The 22521-nt window shown below is 35.1% G+C and overlaps 1 protein-coding gene across 1 annotated transcript in view; it reads right to left on the reverse strand.

Annotated features, from left to right (window-relative positions):
- Positions 1-22521, reverse strand: part of LOC131037321 (cleavage and polyadenylation specificity factor subunit 2) — a 152529-nt gene that overhangs the window by 67113 nt on the left and 62895 nt on the right. Inside the window, exons 8-9 of the mRNA XM_057969426.2 lie at positions 4898-4955; positions 4699-4806 (exon numbers count right to left, since the gene is read on the reverse strand). Of these exons, the coding sequence (XP_057825409.2) occupies positions 4699-4806; positions 4898-4955 (166 nt within the window). The remainder of the gene's footprint in view (positions 1-4698; positions 4807-4897; positions 4956-22521) is intronic.

The following is a 22521-nucleotide window of genomic DNA, read 5'->3' on the forward strand; positions in this document are numbered from 1 at the left end:
GCTATCAGTTTCATCTGTGCATTTCTGAGTCTACGCATCCGTGGTAGCATTATGTGTATTAGGCCGGTGCCCCTAAGGGACTCAGAACAGCATCGCCTCATTCCTGGTGTGCCGTGGTTGTATCTTTCATCTCTAACCATGGCTTTCAACTTGTCACTAGTGGTGATGAAGGTCCTTCGTTGGTTCTATTTTGCATTCGGTTATGTAGCATGTTCTTCATCGGCATCGCTTTGTGGTCATCATTTTGATCTTGCGTGCTTCTTTTGGTAGCACCAATCTACAAACAATTTGAATTAATTCTCATGGATTAAATAATTGTATCAAGCATTATCAATCATGCCGATATTGTCTTGGAGCTTTTATCATGATGGAAACATATGTTCAAGTCACTTCATAAGTGAAGTTGACTTTAGGAGGTCGTGGCTTTATCGCCCTTATGTTCGGCGCTTACCAGGCCAAGGTTCTTCATTTCTAAAATTTCTAATTTGCGCTCGGCCATTTTCGAAGGCGATGAAAAGAATCATCTCATCCTTTGAAAGGAAAAGTTTGAACCTTGTCCATTTGCCTTGGTCTTCACATTTTCGGGGGGATTTTAGGCGTGATGTAAAGATATGTTGGTTCTCTAAAAAAAGACACAAACCTAATCTTTATTTGACCCCCCCCCCCTTTGGTGATAGTCGACCTTTTATCGGCATGTACAAGGAGACTTTGAAAAAAGCTTTTGATTTAAAACATACGAATTTTACTTCTCCTTCCCACGCTTTGCCAAACATTTTAGTTTGGTTCTCTCAACATAATCGTCGGGCTTCGAATGGCGACTATTTCTAAAAAAAGGTTCGAGCTCATTTTCATTCCACCTTGGTTTACCTAGCTTTGAAGGGAGATGAGCATCAGCTTGAGCTACTTGCCAATTTGTTTGAGTTGGTTGTTTGTTAGCTTATGCTGCTTAGTTGTCTACTTCATCTTTCTTTGTGCCAAGACAGATTGACATGTCATAAGTGTTTGCAAACATCGATTTCTATGTTTTTAATGAAGTTCAAGCTTAAAAGCATGGAAATGGTCATGTAATTGCTACAAGTTGTATAAAAGTTAAAAAATTGTGCAAGGCAAGTGGAGAGTTTGTCATCAATATGGGCTCCAAATTGACAAGTTGTATAAATCGTTGGAGAGTTTAGTATTATACCTGATGTTTATGTCATTCTCTACAAAAAACATGGGCTCCTATTCTCCACGGCTAAATTATGAATGCCTTATCGCATATTCTCCACCTAGATGTCTTGGCCTAGCGTTTTTCTAACCGTTTTCTACACACTTCTTTTCTTAAAGCTATGTTACTTCTGCAACCCGTTTTTTATGTCTCGATGATTGTTCTAAGTGTATGTGTTGCCTTCATCATTCTTGAAGTGATGGAAATATAAAAAACGTTTGAGATACAGATGCGTTGTGCTATATCGAACTACCAAGTGTTTGGTGTTGTTTTTTTTTTCTCTAGCATTCTAGCGTTAAATAAGTTGAATCATTTTTATTTTTTTGCGGTGTGTGGGAAGTTTATTTGGTATGAGTTCGTGGCAATGAAAATAAATGATCATAAATGGAAAAATCAAATCGTGCCAAATTTTTTTTTAATATAGAGAACAATATAAAGGTTCAGGTGCATATAGACAAGGTGTGTGGTGTGCGTGTAGGCCATCATGAGTGAAAAGAAATGCTCAAGATAGGACTTTCAATTTGTTAACCATTTGAGATGATTTCAAAAAATAAATAAAAGCAGTGTGATGCCTGTGTGATGTGGCGAGCCAAAAATGGAATGCGGTGAAATCGTCGAAGAGTTTCAGAAGGGTGCGATTAATGAATTTTGGCAAAGTATTCAAGCAAATTAACGAAGGCATTGATGGATACAATAATATTGAGATTCATGGACCTATTCCTTGACAAAATGATTATTTTGAGCCACAGGAGAGCTAGAACTGTATAAAGACATCTTGTGATTTACTGCATATTTTTTTTTGAAAAAAACATAAGCATATCTTCTAACATTGGCAAGATAATATGGTGTGGATTCTTTGGCCTGATGCGGTTTTGAGCATATCTAAGGGAATGACAATGTTCTTATTTGATGCCTAATACCCTATGTTGAAATATTTGACACTAGACTCATATTCATGTTTGATGTGGAAAGAAGTAAAGTGAGAGGGCACGGTGTAGACAAAGTCATAATCATCGAGTGGCATTTGCTTGTAGAAAATGATATTGGTTACTTTACCACCTTGAACGTCAGTTTCAATGTGCTTTGGCGGATCTTCATGAACAGTCTGTTATAGCCACTGCCAAAGATTGCATTCATATGCATGGATCTAACCGTGTTTTGGAGAAATTTGGAAGGGTTGTTATAACTAGAGGAGCAATCTATATTTTTGAATTTGTATGAAGATGTTTATTGTCAAAGCATGTGGTTCAACTATATTTTTCCAGTTTGTATGAAAATTGAAGTTGGTGCTTCAGCTGTACGAAATTGGTGCCTCAAGGAGGGTTGGTGCTCTTAGTGAGTTGGTGCTCACATTTGTAAACTGGGTTGGAGCACATTTGGCTATTGAAAATTTTTGATCTGTGTGGTTTTTTACCTAAAAGGATTTTCCAAGAAATTTGGCGTTCTTGTGTACTTTCTACATCTTACAATGTGGTTTTATATTAAAAAGTTAAAATACTGATTCACCTCCCCCCTCTCAGTATTTTCTGTGTGCTTTTCACAATTAACCTGAGGATGAAACCCCTTAATAGACTAAAACCCCCGATTCAGCCAGACTCTAAGACATTTCAAAATAAAGAAAGATCACTGCAGATTGGAGGAAGATTTACAACAAGATTAGGACAACAGCTATATTTTTTGAGATACATTCTAAGAATTAAATCTGAATTGTATAATACAATGTTAGGCTACAACTCTAGGTTAATTATATACTTATAAAAAATTGTGCTACTATTATTGTGAGTTAGAATTTATTACATTTAAAGAAAACAAACAAAAATTGAAAGGGAACTTTACACATATATATACCAAAGAAGCAGGAGTCGGGAAAAAAACCCAATAGTACCTGATTAATCAGGAACCGGCACCCACGCCGATTAATTCCCCCAAAAAGTCACGTTTTCCCAGTCAACGTTTTTCAACGATTTTTTCACTGAAAAAAGTCGCAATTAAAACGCGATTTAGTCAGGAAAAAATCACCAACCCTAAAACCCGTCATATGGCGCTAAAAGAAGGGAAAAAAAAGGGGCGAAAAAATGAAAAAAAACGTCGTGAGAACTCCATAAATCCCGTCGCGCGGCCAGGTATTTATGCTACGTGACAAGAACAGCCCACCATTAGCCAAGTATTTATGCTATGCCATCACCAACTGTAAATTTAATATCATTTTTTTTTTTCAATTTCATGTTTATATACAGTATATTGATATTAACAGTTAATATACAATATACTGTGAATTTAGTTAATATACAATATTACAGTATACTGTTAACTGTTAACCGTTAATTTACTGTTAATTTAGTGATTGTATATTAACAGTATATTAACTGTTAACATGTACTGTTATACAATAGACTGTTAAGTTGTTAACAGTTAATATACAATATATATACTGTTTTACTGTTAATATTACAGTAATACAGTATATATATTGTATATGATATTTACAGTAATACAGTATATTAACAGTAAATTAACAGTAATATTACTGTAATATTGTAAATATTAAGTGTATTACTGTAAATTTAATTATTACTGTATTAATGTAAATTTAATTATTAACAGTAATATTACTGTAATTTTGTAAATTTAATTATTAACAGTAATATTACTGTATTTCTGCAAATTTAATTATTACTGTAAATTTACTGTTAATAATTATTAGCAATAGTATTACTGTATTACTGTAATTTACTGTAATTTAATTCACTGTATTACTGTTATTTAAATTTAAATTACCGAAAAAATTAAATGTCATTCTCTCTTAAGTTATTAACATTTAATATTAAAAAAATGAAAATTTAATATAAATGTGTTCAAGTGTCTATTTTATTTGCCTACAATATCTCTATACAATGGAAATGCCCTAAAATATCAAAAAAAATAGTTTTTTATTGTTTTTCTGCAATTTTTTTAGTTTTTTTGTAAATCCAATATTTTCCCGATTTTTTGAAAAAATCTTATACTTTTGTTTTGCCGATTAATTCCCCAAACAATTATTGCTTCCTTGATATATACATTTATCTATTTAATATAAATGTGTTCTTTCAATTAGTTTAAAACTTGGATGCTCATCCTATCATTCTAACTTCAAGGTTTCTTGGTTTTGGATCTATCCTCCACAGTCGACAGCATCACATCCTGGGCATGCTAGGTTCAGATGATATGATGTCAGTTAATTTCTATTTATGGAGAAATAAATTTAAATAGATCATTGATAGATAATAGTAATCGGCAGAAATCACTTCAGAGGGCCAATGAATAAAATATCAACTTCCATTCCTGCACATTTATTTTTTACATAATCAAAATTGTCAGCACATTCAACTCTTATAGAGGGCTAACTACCAAGAAGATAAATCCTGCATTCTATCCAGTGAGCGCCCAATCAAGATGTACTAGAAATGTCATTTGTATGCATCCGATATTGGCACCTGGAAATGCTTTAATACCTGACCTCTTTCTGTAAAGATAACAAGATTCTTTGTATCTGTCGCCCATTCAACAAATATATCACGAGAAAAACCTTCCTCCAAACTTGCCATAGATGCAAGTACCACCTTGTAAGAAAGGTCAAACAATAATTCAGGCTATATTCACATGAAAATTTAATAATAAAATGTGCAATAAATAGAGGAAAAATATAGTTACCTTTGGACCAGGTGACAGTTCTGCAAATTCTCTTCTTTTAGGCACAACCTTGAAATTCCTAAATACAAGAGTAATATCATGCCAAAGTGTAAGCTACAAAAACAAAAACAAAAAATCCAAAACAATAGTATTTAGCAAGTTAACGTAATCATCTACTCAACACATAAACTTCCTGGCCCGAAATTACAGATGGCCTACAAAAAGGAATATCAAAGAAAATGTAGATCTTGTTAAGTGTCAAAAACATAAAGATTATCATTTGTTAAAAACAAATTAGCTGCTTAAATTAGCATAATACAAATTAAATTGTGCACAAATAATATTAGGACTTGACTTTACTGTCAGCACATAATGCATACTTTCTCTCATGAATTTAAATCTATTCTTTCCAAAAACTATGGCCCAACTGAACTGGTAAAAAACAGAGATTGTTGAAATCTAACAACTCAAACCCGTAGTTTGTACAATTGACAATGAAAACAAGTTGATTCTAGGGAGGAACTTGAAAGCCATCATTAAAACACCAACATAAACAGGGAGCAAACCTACAACCATTTGGAGCATAGAAGCAATAACTGGGAAAAAACAGCAGTTAACTGGAGTCACACATGTGGGTCATGCTCAACTGAACTGGACAACTTTTCTATTAAAAAGGTCTTTTCAGTCAAAATTTCACATGAAAAACCAGTGTATTCAATATATTGCCACTTCTGGTGGTTTTCTCTAGAAGAAGCAACTAAAACCCTAAAAGGGTTTTTTTAAAGAATGTGTAATATCCCCATTTCTGAAACCAAACATTGTGCAGTCCAGGCATGGCAGGCCTAGGACATCTCCAAATTAGTTAGTAGCAAAAAAAATTAATGGCTTTAGCAAGAATAATAACTGAAGGATGGAAACAAGACTTCATTAAAGTATTGTGCTGATAACTTAAGAAAGCTCCTTGTTTTATCTTTATGAATGAAGATAGCATACAGGAAGACGTAACAGGCCAAAAATATGCAAACAGATAGCATGAATGTATGCCAGCCGAATTGCAATGTCATTATGAGAAGGCCACACAGACATTATAGTCGAATATCTAGCATCGATTTATAAAGACATAGTACAAACCAACATTATTATCAACTACACCCGATAAAGAATGAAGCATTGTGAATAAAGCATTATGAACAATGGCAACTGGTGTTCATTCACTATGGTTGACTTCATGAAACCAAGTACAAAGATTAAGTGGTAGTATAATGCAAACCATCAGTTATAGTCTAAAAGTGAAAGAAAAAAAATGTAATCGATGATCACATGATTAATGAACCAATTTATATTCTGGTCAAAGCATTGAAGACATACAGTGACTATGACAGCAATCCATGTATTTGTATCCAGTGGTAATAGACAGAACTCGATAAGAAACAATTAATATAATCAGCGATTGGTTTGACAAGAAAAGACATCAATTCAATATGAAAGAGATGGGCACCTAACACATGGCAGCGATTAATGGTACATTGAAGACCAGCGACTAGTGAAGTTAATAACCATTCTTATTTGCAATGGTGCGATCTGAATTAAGGTCTTGAGGAGGTGTGATCCAAACAAATGTAATTATTATCATAACTAATAACAACTTACAAGGTGAGCAATGACATTTAAGAACAGTGATTCACATAACAATAATGTTTATATTTCATAGGGAAGGCAATGATCAACTTATGTTTGTATTAATAAACATTAATGATAGCTGACTATAAACAAGCTTTCAAGTCAGCGATTTGAAAATAGTCAAGGTAGCAATTCTTATAGAGGTGTGATTTATTTTAGAAGGTAGTAAATAAAGTTTGATATGATTTGAATATGGATGACTCCTTGGAAAGAGTTCACAACTTTTGTGAACGGGTATGTGAAAGATATAAAACCATAAGGCAAGAATTGATTGAAGAAAGAGTGTGAAGACTTTATGAATTGGAATATTAGAACTCAGATAGAAGTGCTCTTTAGAGCCCTCAACTAGCCAGGTAAAGGTGGTATAGGATCCACCCACTTGCAAGGCTAAGAGCAAAAGTATAAACACATTAGACAGGCAAAGCAACCAGGAGACGTCGCATCTGTATAAGGCTGTAATTCAGGGAAGGCGATCAGACAGAGGCAACCGTCTTTTACATATATGAGCACATGAGCATAGAGATATAACTCTGAAACAGCAATTACATATTAACTCTATTCTTCATATATAACGAACCATTGGTTCATAGACATAGATACATCTTTTCGCAATCAGTCCTATCTACCATGTGATAATTACATTAATTGCAGATGTATCAGATTAGATATTATTGGCAGACAACCATCCTCGAATCAGCAATCATATCAGATTTCTTTATTTGGTCAGAATTTCAGAATGCGTAATAGATCTGATCTTTTACTTATAAGTGTACAAGTTGTTCATCAAGCAAGCCTCCTGTTAATATATCTAAATTAGAATAGGCATAGCAAATATCTATATCCATTTATACATTTGATACAATCTATTAAAATTTATTGGTCCCTTGCAATAGTGGGCACTGAATCTTTAGATTGAAGGCAAATTTTAAGTAACTCTAAAAGGGGACATTGCAGTGGTATCAGAGCTAACGAACCAGCCAGCCTGTTTGGGGAACTTCAAAATTGTTTCAAGATGAAGACAATTCAAGAGCTGGTAGCAAAACTAAAACAAACTATCCAAAGAAGAGATAGAAATTTAGCCAAATAGCTTGAGTTAAGTACCGAACTAAGGAGAAGAACGAAGGAAGAGGAAGAAGGGTCTTTTAGTGCAAAGAATGAATTACGCAGCGGAGAAGGGCAAAAAACTAGACCAATCACTTATCCAAATGCCAAAATTAAAGGTTGAGCTAATAGAGAGCTTACAACTGCCCATGATCTCATGCCAACATTTCAAAAGATTCAAGATGAAGAAATGGTCTCCAACATCTCTAAAAATAACGAGATATTTATACCTTCGTATGCTTCTTCAATCACCAATGAAATGAACCATGAGGATTATCAGATTGCCCTCACCCCATCTCATGGATAATACATTGAGGATAACTTGTCTAGTGATCCTAAATCAGATTATTTGAAGCCGCTTAAAAATCAGAAGGTCGTTCATGATTCTCCTTCACCTCGTAAAGAACACATGGTATCCGCTAAAAAGTCAATGGTTGTGGATGAGATGAGTAATATTTCTAATGAAAGTAAATCAGAAGATACATTGTGTGACAGTCCTAATCACCTTGAGGGAAATAAACAAAGAAATAAGACATTGAAGAATAGAGACGAGCAGAGGAGAAAGCTTTTGAGGAACCAGGGAAACTAACGGATAGTGCTAAAGATATGGAAAGGACTCTACGACTATGTGAATGGTCGAATCAGAAAGCTAAACATGCCAAGATGATAACTTCTCAAGCAAGAATTAACTTGCAGAAAATCAAGCGAAGGCATGGACACCTGGATGAACAAGAAATGAATTTCCAAACTAAGAATTGTGATTCAAATATTGCATCAAAAATTCTGCACATACACTCACCTAGTCAAGAATCTCAACCAGTAGCATTGAAGGCCTTGGAGGATGATTCGCCAAAGGAAGTGAGTTTGAAGAGATTGGTATTAGGAGGAAATGATAAGATTAAGAAATAAAACAACATAGATGAGCCCTATGACTCAAACTGTTGTCTAGAGAAATCAGATAATGGAAATTGGGAAAAGGATAGGTTTGATTTTGGGAACAAGGATAAGTTTTAGCTTGTTAATAATCCCTTGTTTGAAGTTGAAGCAAACAAGGCTTGTGACAACCCACTCTTTGAATTGAATAAAGGAGCTCTTCACAAATGTTGTGATAAGATCGAAGACAATCGTAAAATTTGGGACCCCGGTGCATCTTTTATCAATAGAGTGTTGAGACAAGCATGGAACAGCGGGACAAAAATTACTAACGCTAAATTTGTTTGGGGTGATGTAAGGTGAATTTGTGAAAAAATTGTGGTGCATGTTTCAACTTCTAATTCCCTGTGATTTGTGTTTTGTAGACTGAGTGGGTTTTGTTTTCCAAAAGCTCAGTATTTTAGGCAAACTGTGGAAATTCAGTTATATTCCTATTGCAACTTGGTGCTGTTCAGAAGACCTTCTGCTAAGCAGGCATTTCATCAAACAGTTTGCATTTTGCTGATCTGACTTTGCATTTTCACTTGTTTTGAAGGACATTACAAGTAATCATGACAGTATTGTATTTCTTATTCCACATATGGATAGCATTAATTTAATACAAAACATTATGGCATAAAACATTCGACAGATAACTTTTCTACAATACCATGTATTGTCGATATAGGACAATATGCTCAGAAATTATAACATCTATAATATCATTAATTAAATTTCAATTTTTCTTACAATTCCAATGGCTCGCCTACTTAACCTACTTGCAATGCAAATCAACAGTAACAATTATTTTTTACCAGCTTTGATGAAGTAAAGTTCCCTTAAATGGTACAACCACCTTGTAGAAGATGGTACAACAACATAAAATTAAGATAGCAACATTCACAGTGGTACGGCTGCACATGTAGGAGGGCTGCAACTCCTTGGAAGGTAGCACCGAGTTTTGACCCCCTTTGAATCCATCCAAAGTCCATGCCACCCTTTCTTCTCCTCAAAATAAGGTTCAGGCCTCTTACAGACAACTACAGCTAGCTTAGCGAGGCTATGCTAGCATGAGGAAAAAGCCTTTAAGCTCCAATAATTTACATCGACTCCTTGCTGAAGTAAACACATTGTACAACAGGTCTAGAGAAGAATACGGTACAGCTGGATATACATGCTCAACATAAACTAAATATATATAATTTTTTAATCCAGCTTTCCACTGCACACACTGCACTTATTCACTCGCACCTAGAAAATTAAAAGATGCAGCTAACAACAAATTCTTCATTCCACGAAATTCATTTTTCTAAATGAAACCCATCTTCGTCGTAGGGTTTTCATCCTAGATTGGTTGTTCAACAAACCTGCTCAATCTCCACATTGAGGTTTCAATAAAATATCAAATGCCAAAAATGTCCAAATGAGTCCATTGACTCCATTCAACCTCTTTTTATAACCCTTTATGGAACTTTACAAAAATTATATTTTTTTAAATCACTTGTAAATTAATAATCCTTTTAGCTCCATAAAGAGGGAATACACCTTATTAAATAATTTAATATCAATTGTCATCATTTCGAAAATAGCAAGCCAAAGTTATAGAAAATACAAATATATTTTAAAGATGAATTTTGAATGCACCCACAAACTCAAAAGCTCACTGGAGATCCAACTTAATAAAATTTGATACTTCAAAAAATAAAATATTTCTCCAAGATGTTTGGAATGCAATTGGTATGACGAAATTGACCCCAAAAAGCATCAACAAACTCATCTTGATCACCTAAACACAATGTCATTAGCTGAGTTCCATTCCAAAAAGGATGGCATTCACCCAGAAGATTGGAGCTTCCACAAATGTTGGAAAGGTCACAAAAAGGGGGCAATACAAATAAGGACAAATAATCGCCTAGTGAATTGCCAAATAGAAGGGGAATGGCATCAATGACTATGGTTGCTAGTTACTTAGACTGTAATGTTCATTTTTGATAAAAATAATCAGATTTGAAACTCGTTAGGATTTCTTTATCAAATTTTATAAACAATAGAAACATGCAAATCAGGTAAACAAAGATATTCACTGGTACACATTGAACTTAAATGGAATCTTCAGGAAATTGTTATTAAATGATTTTAACAGATTTTCAACAAAAAATTACATAGTTTGTGTTGTTCAATATTGCAGCCAACAGCAATAAACATCTGCTACAAATTTAGTCAAAACCAAGACCAAATCTGAAGACAAAACTAACATGGCAGCTACAAGCCTACAACTATTACCAAGAAAACTCACTAAACTTCACACCAAAGTTCTTATTCCCAACATACATGAAAATACACATAGATAGCAGCAAATCCACAGCCTCAAGGCTGTCACAAACTTCTGCAAGTACAAAAATAATCAGAAACCCAAATCAAGGACGAAAAACTTGTCAATAAATTGTCTAAATCCCGATTTATCGAGTCAAAAGTTGAAACGATTTACTCTGCAAAAAAATCACCACCAATTTTTGGGTAAAAATCGCAATAAAATCACAAGAAAAATGGCAAAAAAATCGTGTTTTTTAATGAAACCCTAAACTTGTCGGAGAAAATGCACACAGTACATACCCGACGGGATTCGTGGCATCAACTCTTCTGCAACATCTATTTCAAATCGATGGGATTGGCTTCAACGAGATTTGCAACATCTATTTCGATAGGGTTTGATTCTACATGTAACTACAGTAGTCGGTCCTCGTTGCAGATAGAATAATAGTTTTTCTTTTGTTGTTCAATGTTATATATTGTGTGTTCAATGCACTTAATAGTGTAATTAACACAAACTATTAAAAAAATACGAAATATCGAAATTATCCCATATAATTGAATATGATGGCTAGGAATTAAAAAAAGTAATTGGAAATGAAAGGGGGTGAGAAATAATTCATGTTTTGATATTTTCAAATGTTCGATAATTTTGCCGATTTATTGCCAAATTTTTCCTGATTTTTTGCCGCTTCCAGATTTTTTTAAAAATTTCGGCCAAAAGATTTATTGCCAGTTAAGATATTTACATCTTTGACCCAAATACACTAAAAAATACTGTAAGTATTGTGCAACATAAAGTTAATAACTGGAACAAAAATGAATTTGTCCAGCAAATGGGTAGTTCTTGAATGAAACTACTCTTTGCTGATCCTTTGACTCCCATCCTTAGATCACCCGGTAATCCTCTAACTCTCATCCTTAAATCCCCTGGAAACTTTGAACATCCCGTCCAGCAATCCCCTCTCCACTGGTTTGACAACCACTAAAAAAACAAGCAAAGCTTGGATTGAAATTTGCAAAAGTGAATGAATAAACTTGGAGCCAAAATAATGCATATATGAAACCTTATTTAAACACCCAATTTGGGCTCCCAAATCCCAACACCAAGATTAGAAGGGAACTTGCATGTAACTCATTTTCGCAAATGTCTCCCAACCTCCACAATCTCCCAATGAGTTGCCAACTTTACCAAACTGCCAAATACCACTAAATGCCAACAAACAGTGCATGTGAAACTTCCCAAATCTCTATGCCAAAAGAGAAAAAATATTAAATCATCTTTTGAAATGGAAACAAATTTATAACTTCGCCAAAGATTACCAAAGATGCAAAAATTTCCAATAACCACCGTAACCAATATAGGACATTAATTTAATATTATTTGTTTGATAAATGTGTTGCATCAAAACAAATAATATATAAAATAAATATTTTCTCTTCCCATACCAGCCTATGACCCCAACTTACTATTTTGGACAATGGGGACTCACCATGTTTAGTAAGCACTATTTTTGGAAAAAGAGACATGACAAGTCCTCCCTTCCCAAAATTGCATGTCCTCAAGCAATTGCAACCATGATGCTTCAAGATCCTGATGCCAATATAATCAATCATATCAAACTGCCTATCAAATCCTGACCCTATACATGTGTGATGTTGCATCTTCCTCCCATGCATCCTGAAAGTTCCGTAAAAAGTGTACCTCGGTTGAGTGACACTGTTTGTGACCGTTTTCATGTATAACCAAATCTTCCATGCCATCATTCTCCAATTTCCTTTCTCCATAAACTTATCTTTAGCTCGACTCACAAACTGTATAGCTGCAAAAACATTGGGGAAATTATAGCAAAAACTCCTTGATACTTTTATGGTTTTGTGAATCTAATATTTGTTGTCGTTAGGACTTCTATTACAACCACTACATCTACTACCATATCCAGTACACTTTCTGGAAACGTTTCTTTCTTTAACCTCCATTCTGCTGAAAAACAATTTACAGGAATGCACAACAATAGCTCCATACGTTACCTCAATCTATGGATTATCATTTTCAGCTTTAAGGACTGATTCATAAAAGCAAGAATTCAGTAGAGTGGCAAATAGCACCAAAGAACAACTACATATACTCCATAATTCTTTAAAAAACAAAAAAAACTTCCATAGCACATTATACTGCCAGCAGTATTTTGCTCCAAACTGAAAGAGTGGACCCACAACATTTGGAGCTGTTTGGAGCTGATATGAAAGGAGTAAATAAAAATATAAGATGGCTTTCATTGGCATCAAACAGACTTATAATAGCAAGATACTCCATCATACACAATACCCGCAGATCTTCAAACAAATTCACTAGGAACTAGTAGACAACAAATGCATACTGCACAACCTCCCTGAATCTCCTACAATTTACTGTTATGATGACAGAAACAATTGTCACAATAGAGAAGAACTCCTCCTAACATCACCAAGCAAGGAAGCTTCCTCCAAATATACCAATACAAAGTTGCTCATGGTTGAAATAATCAAAATCAGCAACATATAAATGATGCAACAACTGCAATGATAACAAACCTGCATAAGAATCATCCATCTAAACAAAGTAACATTGGTGGGAAAACATAAGAGGGCTAAAAATATCCCCAAATAATTGCATACTTCTGAAATCATTCAAAATAAGCAACCTTGAAAACTCTTGTTCAATTGAATGTAGAGGATTACGATAGCTGCAAACGAAGCTAACAACTTCCTCACAGTGGGGGATTAGGATGAGCTCAGATCTCTTCCTCATTATGACATGTTTTCTACTTTTGGAATCAATTACACAATGATTATGAAACTCTGATCCCATGTAATGTTGATCACTTCCTTGAAATTCTCTTCTGGTGCTACCCATCTTTTTAATAGGAAAAATGTTTCCAACATACTTCATTCCTATAGCATCAAGCTTTCACAGTGTTTCAGGGACGAGGACGAAGGGACAGCGGGGTACGCATTTCAGGGAAGGCAGTCCGAGGGTCATTTTTTGGGGATAACAACAATATCAATATGTCAAAGTTGCATGGACACAGATACGGATAAGGTATTGGATACGGATACGGCCATTTTTTAAGACACCAATATGGATACGGCCAGATACATCATTCATAAAAAAACACATACACATATATTTAACACAGTTTTCTAAGTTATTTGAGGAGATTTTCATTACTTCAAAAGCAATATAGACACATAATTGCTACATAAATAATGATAAGTTGATTTACCATTTTACAATATGCAAAAATAGTAGAGTTGCATTGGAAGATAACCCAAAAAATGGGTCACTCAAATAGAAAAACGTTTCATTTGTCTTTCTCATTGGGTGAAGGTTTTGTTTATACCAAATATTTTTTTTTTAAATGCATGAATGAAGTTTATTAAAATCAAATCACATAGTATCTAGCATGGTTAGAAATCAAGGTTTTCTGGGCACATGTGGGTACATTATTCAATGTGTATCCGGGCTGTATTGGATACGTATTTGTTTCGGATCCAAGAACAGATACGGGGATACGCCTGCCCAGGGAGGGACAAAGGAGTTTCCAGCTACTCTGCAATATGTAAGTAAATCATGATAGCAGTAGTATAACACTATAAGAAACTTCAATAAAGTAGTATAACAGCAATCTCAAATATCAAAATACCATGGACTATCAATATCCAAAAGTCTCAAATATCAAATACAACAATCTATGAGACTAAGCCTCATTCAGCCTATCAATATCAAACTTCTTATATGAAGAGATCCCAATAATTAGTGAGGCTTTGGGAGAGGAGACCCCAATTGGTTTGAGCGGCAATGATGCCAAGCTGCACAAGGTGTTAGATATGAGAAAAACCAAACAATATAGGGGGTGCATCTAGGGCTTGTGAGGGTAATTTTAGGATTTTTAAGTGGCATGGGAGAGCTTATGGCACTCCCATGCCACTTTAGATCTACTGAAATTTTTAAAAACAATGATTATTTAATTTTTATTGTTAAAAGGCTTAAACACAACAGGGGGACGCCTAGCCATCTCTGGGATGATCAAGGAATGTCTCAAACGTCCCCAGCTCTCCTAGAGACAAATAGGCGTCCCCGCACACTTCTACGTCATTTCCCACGTTTTGAGAAAATCTACACGCAAGGGAGACAACAAGGGGACATCTCACTGTCCCCAAAACACCAAGGAGGATGAGGACATGGGCTTCGAAAGCGAGGATGCATCCTTGCAGAAGCTTGTGTAGCATCAAATTCTATAACCAACAGTTGTAAGAAATCTGAAATGAAGAAAATAGAATATGATATAATTACCTTTTGAAGAATTTCATAATCCTCCTAAGTTCTATCCATCCAAGAAAAAACTCTTTTATTTCCCAAGTTGTTTGATAGCGAATTAGTTTCTCTTTTATTTGCCTTTGCTACTCATCATAAGATTATCAAAAGATATCAAAATAAATTCTTTCAATTGATCACTATATATCTGATTCACCATGAATAAAAAAGTAGTCGATGCATTACTCAAATTGGATGGCATAACCATGAATTCAATGTAAGTGAAAGTTCTCTTCTCCCCATAACACTTACGAACACCTATCTGATGATAGCTCATTTTCATCAAGTTAGTCTTTGATGAATAAGGAACCAATTTCAAACTATATAGCATGTTGAAGTTCTCTATCTGATAATAATGTTGGAAATATATTATGCAGCAACATAGTATGCTGATTTGGAGGTATTTGAATATTAAATTTAAAACTATGCTTCTTACCAAAAACCCAAAATGGTTGGCTGGCAATTACAGCTGATTATTAGGCAGATTCTTTGGTTTTGTGGCTCTTTCGACTTTGTTGTTTTTAGGCATATTCCTAGGGAGTGGAATGGGGTTGCTGATTGTTTGGCCAAATGGGCTTCTGATCAAATGTATGCCTGGAATATTGATGATAAGGGGCATTTGCCTCCTGAGATGGCTGCTATGCTAGATTGTTTAGTGGACAGTGACAGGGCTCTTTAAGCTCCTTGTGGGGCAGCCTGTTCTTCTCTGTATCTTTCTTGTTCTTGCATAAATTTTTACCCCTCTTTTAGTTAAAAATCCAAAATGGTTTGCATGCTCTCCCCAACGAAGCAACCTGCCGCCCAAGAATCCTGTCCCATGGAAGAAGACGTCTTAGACATGCACATCTTAAAAGTTTCCATGCAATCGCCTTTAAACATAACATCTTTCCCTTCAAGTGTAAATTAATCTCCCTAGATTTATAAATTTCCAATGATTCACCAAAGGAATAAAGCCATCCTACTTCCATATTCATTTTCTTTTTTACTGCATTGAAATAATCACATACTTTATGCTTTTCAACTTCCTTAGTGGTTTTCCCAATTAGTAGGTGCATTCATCCCCATACCTGCACTATGTTATTCTAATTCAACTGCTAGTCAGAGATTTTGAACTAGAAAGCACATCTGCAACCTTGAAATTCAACCTATCAAGAATTTCTGCCTTCTTGTACTTCCAAATATCTTCTTTTTGTTAGCCTTTGGTTGAAACACCAAGATCCCATATGCGAAAATAATCTTGAACTTGAAACAAAAGATCTACATGCCCTTTACTAAAAGGGCATGTATCCATTACTCTTTCCATTGGAAAAAATTGTCCTCAATGTCAAAGGTCAACCTAGGCGATTTCAGTAAGATATTCTATGGATCTTTATGCAGAAAACAGATCATTTGTGAAGTTCAGATTGAACGCCTTAATATGCATTAAAACTGAATAAATAAATTTCTATTCCTAGGGCCGACCTTGCAAAGAAAGTTTAATTTAAATTAGTTTTTATTGGTGCCCATTTTGAAAGTTATTTTAAAGAAGTGATACAAGACCCAGACTCGCCTTGGACTCGACAAGCTGATTTTGGACTCGGACTCGGACTTGGCGCCCAAACTGAAAAAAAAACTCGGTAAAGACTCGACAAATTGCAAACTCCAAAAAATTAAGAGATTTTTAAGGATTTAAAACTTGTTCCATGAACCCTTTAATAAATAAACCTTAAATACACAATAATCTCATGAAATAGAAGCTGCTGTGATCACATAGAAGGGTATATATTGATTGCATAAGTATAAACACAAATTTTAGCTGAAGGAAATAACACATTAGAAATATAAACAGTGTCAAATATCTACAGAAGTCATAGAATATAAAATTCATGGCATCAAAAGTCCTAAGCAAATATCAAAATAAAAATTAGAAGGCTATTGTTCAAAGAGCCTATATCACTCAGCACCCTGGCCATCTTACGTGTGCGCCTAAGATAGATCCTAGATGATGTTGCAGCCTTGATATCTGCATGTGTCTCAAGCTCAAGCTCAAGCTCAAGGTCAGGCTCAAGCTCAATGACATCCACATCATCATCCTACTCCAATGGGTCTCCTCGTCATCAAATCCACATCATCATGCCTCTATCTTTCAATCCACCTAATCAACCCATGCCAAGAGATCAACGTTGAAGACAGGATCATCACTCTTAGTGATCCACTCTGACTGTGGATCAATCCATGCTCTCAAGTGATGTTTGGAAAACTTGGAGTCGTGCGTGGAGAAAAATATGAATCTACTTGGGCTTTATTTTTGCGATTCTGAGGCCCAACACTCACACTTGCACTACCACTGCCACTACTCATGGATATAGGAAATGGAGGAATTGAAAAACTCTCTCCACCAATGTTTGCCATTTCTTCCCTTTGCTTGCTTTTTAATTCTTTTTTTTCTCTTCAAAAGCCTCTATTCGCATGTGTACTTCACATACAATCTTAATGGGTGCTAATGTGCATGGTTTAGCATCATGCATTGGTAATTGTGCAAGATGATACTTCAACCGACTAATACCTCCGTTGCTGTATTTTTTTTTGCAATGCAAACATGTTATTTCCCATTTTGTAGTCTCGGGGATGGCATGTTTCCAACTACGATCCTTTCTAACTGGGGTCTATGCAATACTTCAAATTTTAGATCAATTTATAAATGAATAGTAAGCTGCAATAAATTATAAATAATAGAAAATTAGCATTTACACTTTCTAATTGAATTAAAATTTAAAATAAATTAGAAAAAAGTAAGAACTAGGGTTTGCAGCTAAAGAATTAAGAAGAAAAATAAAAACAGCTAGGGTTTGATTATTGAATAGCTAGGGTGTCTTTTTTTCCCATTAACCTAAAATGAAATAAATAAAACAAATGTTCCAAAAAATGGAAGTTTGAAATAAAAAAAATAAAATATATATTAACTTACCTCTTCAAATTCGCTCCAAAAATGAAGAAATGCAGCTCCAAATTAGTTGTGGCCTCCACCAAATCCTTCTTGAGCTCCTCTAATTACGTCAATGCAAGCTACTAACCTACCCAACTGATCTTCACGCAATATTTTGTCTTCAACCAATTTACTCATTTTTTCTTCGATGGCATACTATTTTTGCTCAGAGCATTGTTTTTCTCTCCTCCTTGTGCTTGAAAACAATAAGAATGCCTTTTAGGGGTAAAAACAACAAATATAAATCTTTTACATGTTGCTTTAGACTGTTTACCTTATTTTTGGTTTTGACATTTTTAAGTTGTTGGGCAGCAGAGTCTAGGTCTCAGGACTCGGAGAGTCTCGCCGAGTTTCTGAGTCTTACAAACTCCACGAGTCTGTCGAGACTCTGCCAGCCTCGGTCAACCTCAGCAAGTCCGAGCCTAAAAGCCCGTGAACTCAGCATGAGTGACTTCCCTTGGGACTTGGCGAGTCTTGTAACACTGATTTAAATTCAATTTATTGGGCCTACCTCCTTAGTTTAAGCACCCACTTTGGGATACAAATGAAAATTAAAAAGAATATTTTTATATGCTCCTTGGCTGACCTGTTTTAGAAAGATGTAATCGTTGGTGAAGGGGTGCACCTGAATATATAAAAAGTTCATTTGGAATTCATATCATCGAGCAATTCAATGAATATCATCCCATTCATAGCAGACCTTAAAAGCAGATCGAAGGTGAATATAAGAGCAGATTTGAAGGCGAGTTATTGCAGACCTGAGAGCACAATTGGAAGAGAATTATTGCAAACCTAAAAGCAGAATTGGAGGAGAATTATTGCAGACCTGCCTGCAGAATTGCAGGAGAATTACTGCAGACCTAAAAGCAGAATTTGCTGGCAAAATTACAGACCTAAGAACAGAATTTGTGGGCAAATTATTGCAGACCTTTGAGCAGAGTTTCTTGAATAATATAAGCAGATTTAAGAAGCAAACTTTTTGGCAAGATCGGTGAAGGGTTTCATATCTGATTGAAGAATAGATCAATCATGTATCATTTTACTCTATGGAGGTTGATGCATCATTCTCAAAGAGATAGGTGTATTTTGCCAAGATGGTGCTCAATTGTGAAGATTGGTGTCTCCAGTAGGTTGGTGCCTACGAATCATCTAAAGGGGATAGGTGTCTCCTATGAGTTGGTACCTACAAAATTTGGAAGAAGTTTCTAATAAAAAGCCATATTTTGTTGTGGTTTTCTCCTGCAACAGTTTCCATGTAAATTGTGTGTTCTTCTTGTCCATCTATTTGCTTGATCTTGCATTTGAGGTTGATTAAGTTTTTGAAGTATTTCTACTGTGATTAATTAAGTTTTGAGAAGTGAAAGTTTGTTATTATACTGATTCACCCACCACCTCTCTATATAATCATGTGCTCTTCAATTGATATCAAAGCAGGTTCCTTTGAAGATAGCCTAACCGCTTGAAGGAAGATCTATAAAGACCACTTATGGCCAGGCAAGAATTACATGGATTCTCATCAAACAAGGAACTATATTTTGATGGGACAAATTATGCCTTATGGAGTATAAGGATGGAGACCTACTTGAATGTCCTAGGATATGATGTTTGGCAATCGGTGATAAATGGCTACACATCCCTGTCAACTCCCCAAACAAAAAAAGTCGGAAAAAAGGAAAGAAAGAACAATGCAAAAGCCAAGAATGTGTTATTGTGTGGTCTATCCGAATCCAAGTTCATGAAGGTTATGCATTGCAAATCTGATAAGTACATATGGGATATAAGTTGAAGAACATTTATGAAGGAGATGTTAAAATGAACAAGGCAAAGCTTCAAACCCATTAAAAGATATGAAAATCTCAATATGAAAGAAGAGGAGAACATTGCCTCTTATTTGCTTCATCAAATCATTGTCCCTAAGATTTGATTCCAAAATGTTGGCCATTGAAGAAATGAAAGATCTAGATACCTTGACAAAGGATGAGTTGCATGGGATCCTTACCACTTATGAAATGAGGATTGAAGACAAGCCATCAAAAGGAGAGGCAGTCTTTAAAGTATCAACAAAGGGAAAGAACAAAGTATATGACAAAGCGATAGTTTGTGCAATGAAATGGATGACGAAGCTCTTTTCATGAGAAAGCTAAAGGATTCGAGAAACATCAAGGTAAGCTACCATTCAAAAGCATTGATTGTGGTGTAGTTGGACACTTTGCTTCTAAATGCACAAGACAAAAATGAAAGTAGTGAGAATGAAGAGGACCGATACATTAAGAAACGAAGAAAGCATCATCGAAAGAAGAGCCACAAGCATTGTCAATATCAAAATAAGAACTCTCAAAAATACCAAAAGAGTTTTATTCAAGGAAGAACGATAGCTTGTCGGAAGAAAAGAGTGAAGAAAGTTCAAGCAGTGATGTAGAAGAAATACTCTTCATCACAATGGAAGTAGATCTCGAGGAAGAACTCCACTACGCTTACAGACAAAACAAGAAGCTCAAGAAAAGAATTTCAAAACAGAAGGTACGAATTCAAGAACTTTGTAAAGCTCCAAAAAAATTAGATAAAATGATTGAAGATCTGAAAGTTCAATTAGAATAGGCAAAATAGATTGAGGAGGTTATTAAATATCAACTTAAGCCCAACGACTCCGATTGTGAAAAAGTGGAGCTTGAAATTATCTCCTTAAGAAAGGAATTGGAGAAATCTGTTGAACAATTGAATAGAAGTTTAAAGTTGAACAATAGTATCGAGATATTGGATGAAATCATCAATTTGCAAAGGTCCCCATTTATTGAGAATGGTCACGGTTTTGTTGAAAATCAAAAGAAGTCAAAGGAGGCTACAAGTTCCAAGGTCGTGGATCCACCACAAAAGGAAAATGAAGAAAACCTGAAAAGCTACATTAAGACACTCAAGAATTCCACCAAGGATTACAACAAAAAGGAGATCGAGCAAGAGAATAAGTCCAACAAGAGAACAATCCACCCCCAAAGGTAAACAAGGACAACATCAAAAGACCCTTTCATCAAAGACAGCCACGTATAACTAGGTTCCATCATTCCTTTAGAGGCAATTGTTTTTCCATGAAATCATTTTGGTCACAAAGCAACAGATTGTAGAATTCATGCAAGAGATAATCCTGGTTTCACCAAAAGAAATTATAACTCATTTGCTCTTCTAATGGATTATAACATTATGTGCTACAAGTGCAACAATTTTGGACATACAACACATCTTTGCAGAACTGCATTTAATGAGCTTCCAAGACAAAACAAGAAAGAGAATGTTCCTGACAAAAGTATGAGTCAACTAAGATTTGGAAGAAGCAGGAGAAAGAAAAGAAATAAGAATAAGTGTTTGTTCAGACAAATCTACATGTACATGACAAAAGAGATAGATGGTATGTTGATAGCGGTTGTTCAAGGCACACGATAGGTGACAAAAGTAAAGAGACAACACTAAAAGAAAGATCAAAGGAAAAGGAATGCTCAGTCTGGACAATGTAAGAACAAAGACTAGGAATGTCCTATATGTTAAAGGGTTGAAGCGAAATCTGCTAAGTGTAAGTCAACTATGTGATCAAGTGCACACTGTTACACTTCTTCCAAGAGGATGTGAGATCAAGAAACATGGGAAATTGATAGCAGATGCATACAGAACATCCAATAATCTCCACATACTTAATGAAATTGACACTCAAATATGTTACATGGAGCAAGGAGATGAGAGCTGGTTACGGCATAGAAGATTGGGGCATTTAAATTCTGATAATCTTGTCAAGATCAGCCATAAGGGAGCCATGAGAGACATGCCATTGATTTCAAAGCACACAAATATCGCATGAAAGCAATGTCAACTTAGGAAGAAAACTAAAGTGAGTTTTAAATCAAAGGAACATTCAGCATCAAAACCATTGCTGCTCATACATATAGATCTCTATGGCCCAGCTAGATTCAAAGGCATGCAAGGAGAAATGAATTTTATGTTATTAATTGATGATTACTCTAGAATGACTTGCCTTGCATTTTTTAAAGAAAAATCTGAAACTCATGATAAGGTTAAGGCATTCAAAGCATCAATGGAGAATGAATCGAGTATGAAGATCAAATGTCTTAGATCAGATAGAGGAGGAGAATTCACTTCCAATGAATTTGAAGATTTATGTCAAAAGCATGGGATAAGAAGACTGTGCCAATTGCAAGAACTCCACAACAAAATGGATTTGTATAAAGAAATCTAAACAGTCCAAGAAATGGCTACAGCTATGTTAAATGAGTCAAAGTTAGTCAATACATTTTTGATAGATGCAGTTCACACAAC

Source organism: Cryptomeria japonica, chromosome 3 (assembly GCF_030272615.1).
Source record: "Cryptomeria japonica chromosome 3, Sugi_1.0, whole genome shotgun sequence".
NCBI lineage: Eukaryota > Viridiplantae > Streptophyta > Pinopsida > Cupressales > Cupressaceae > Cryptomeria > Cryptomeria japonica.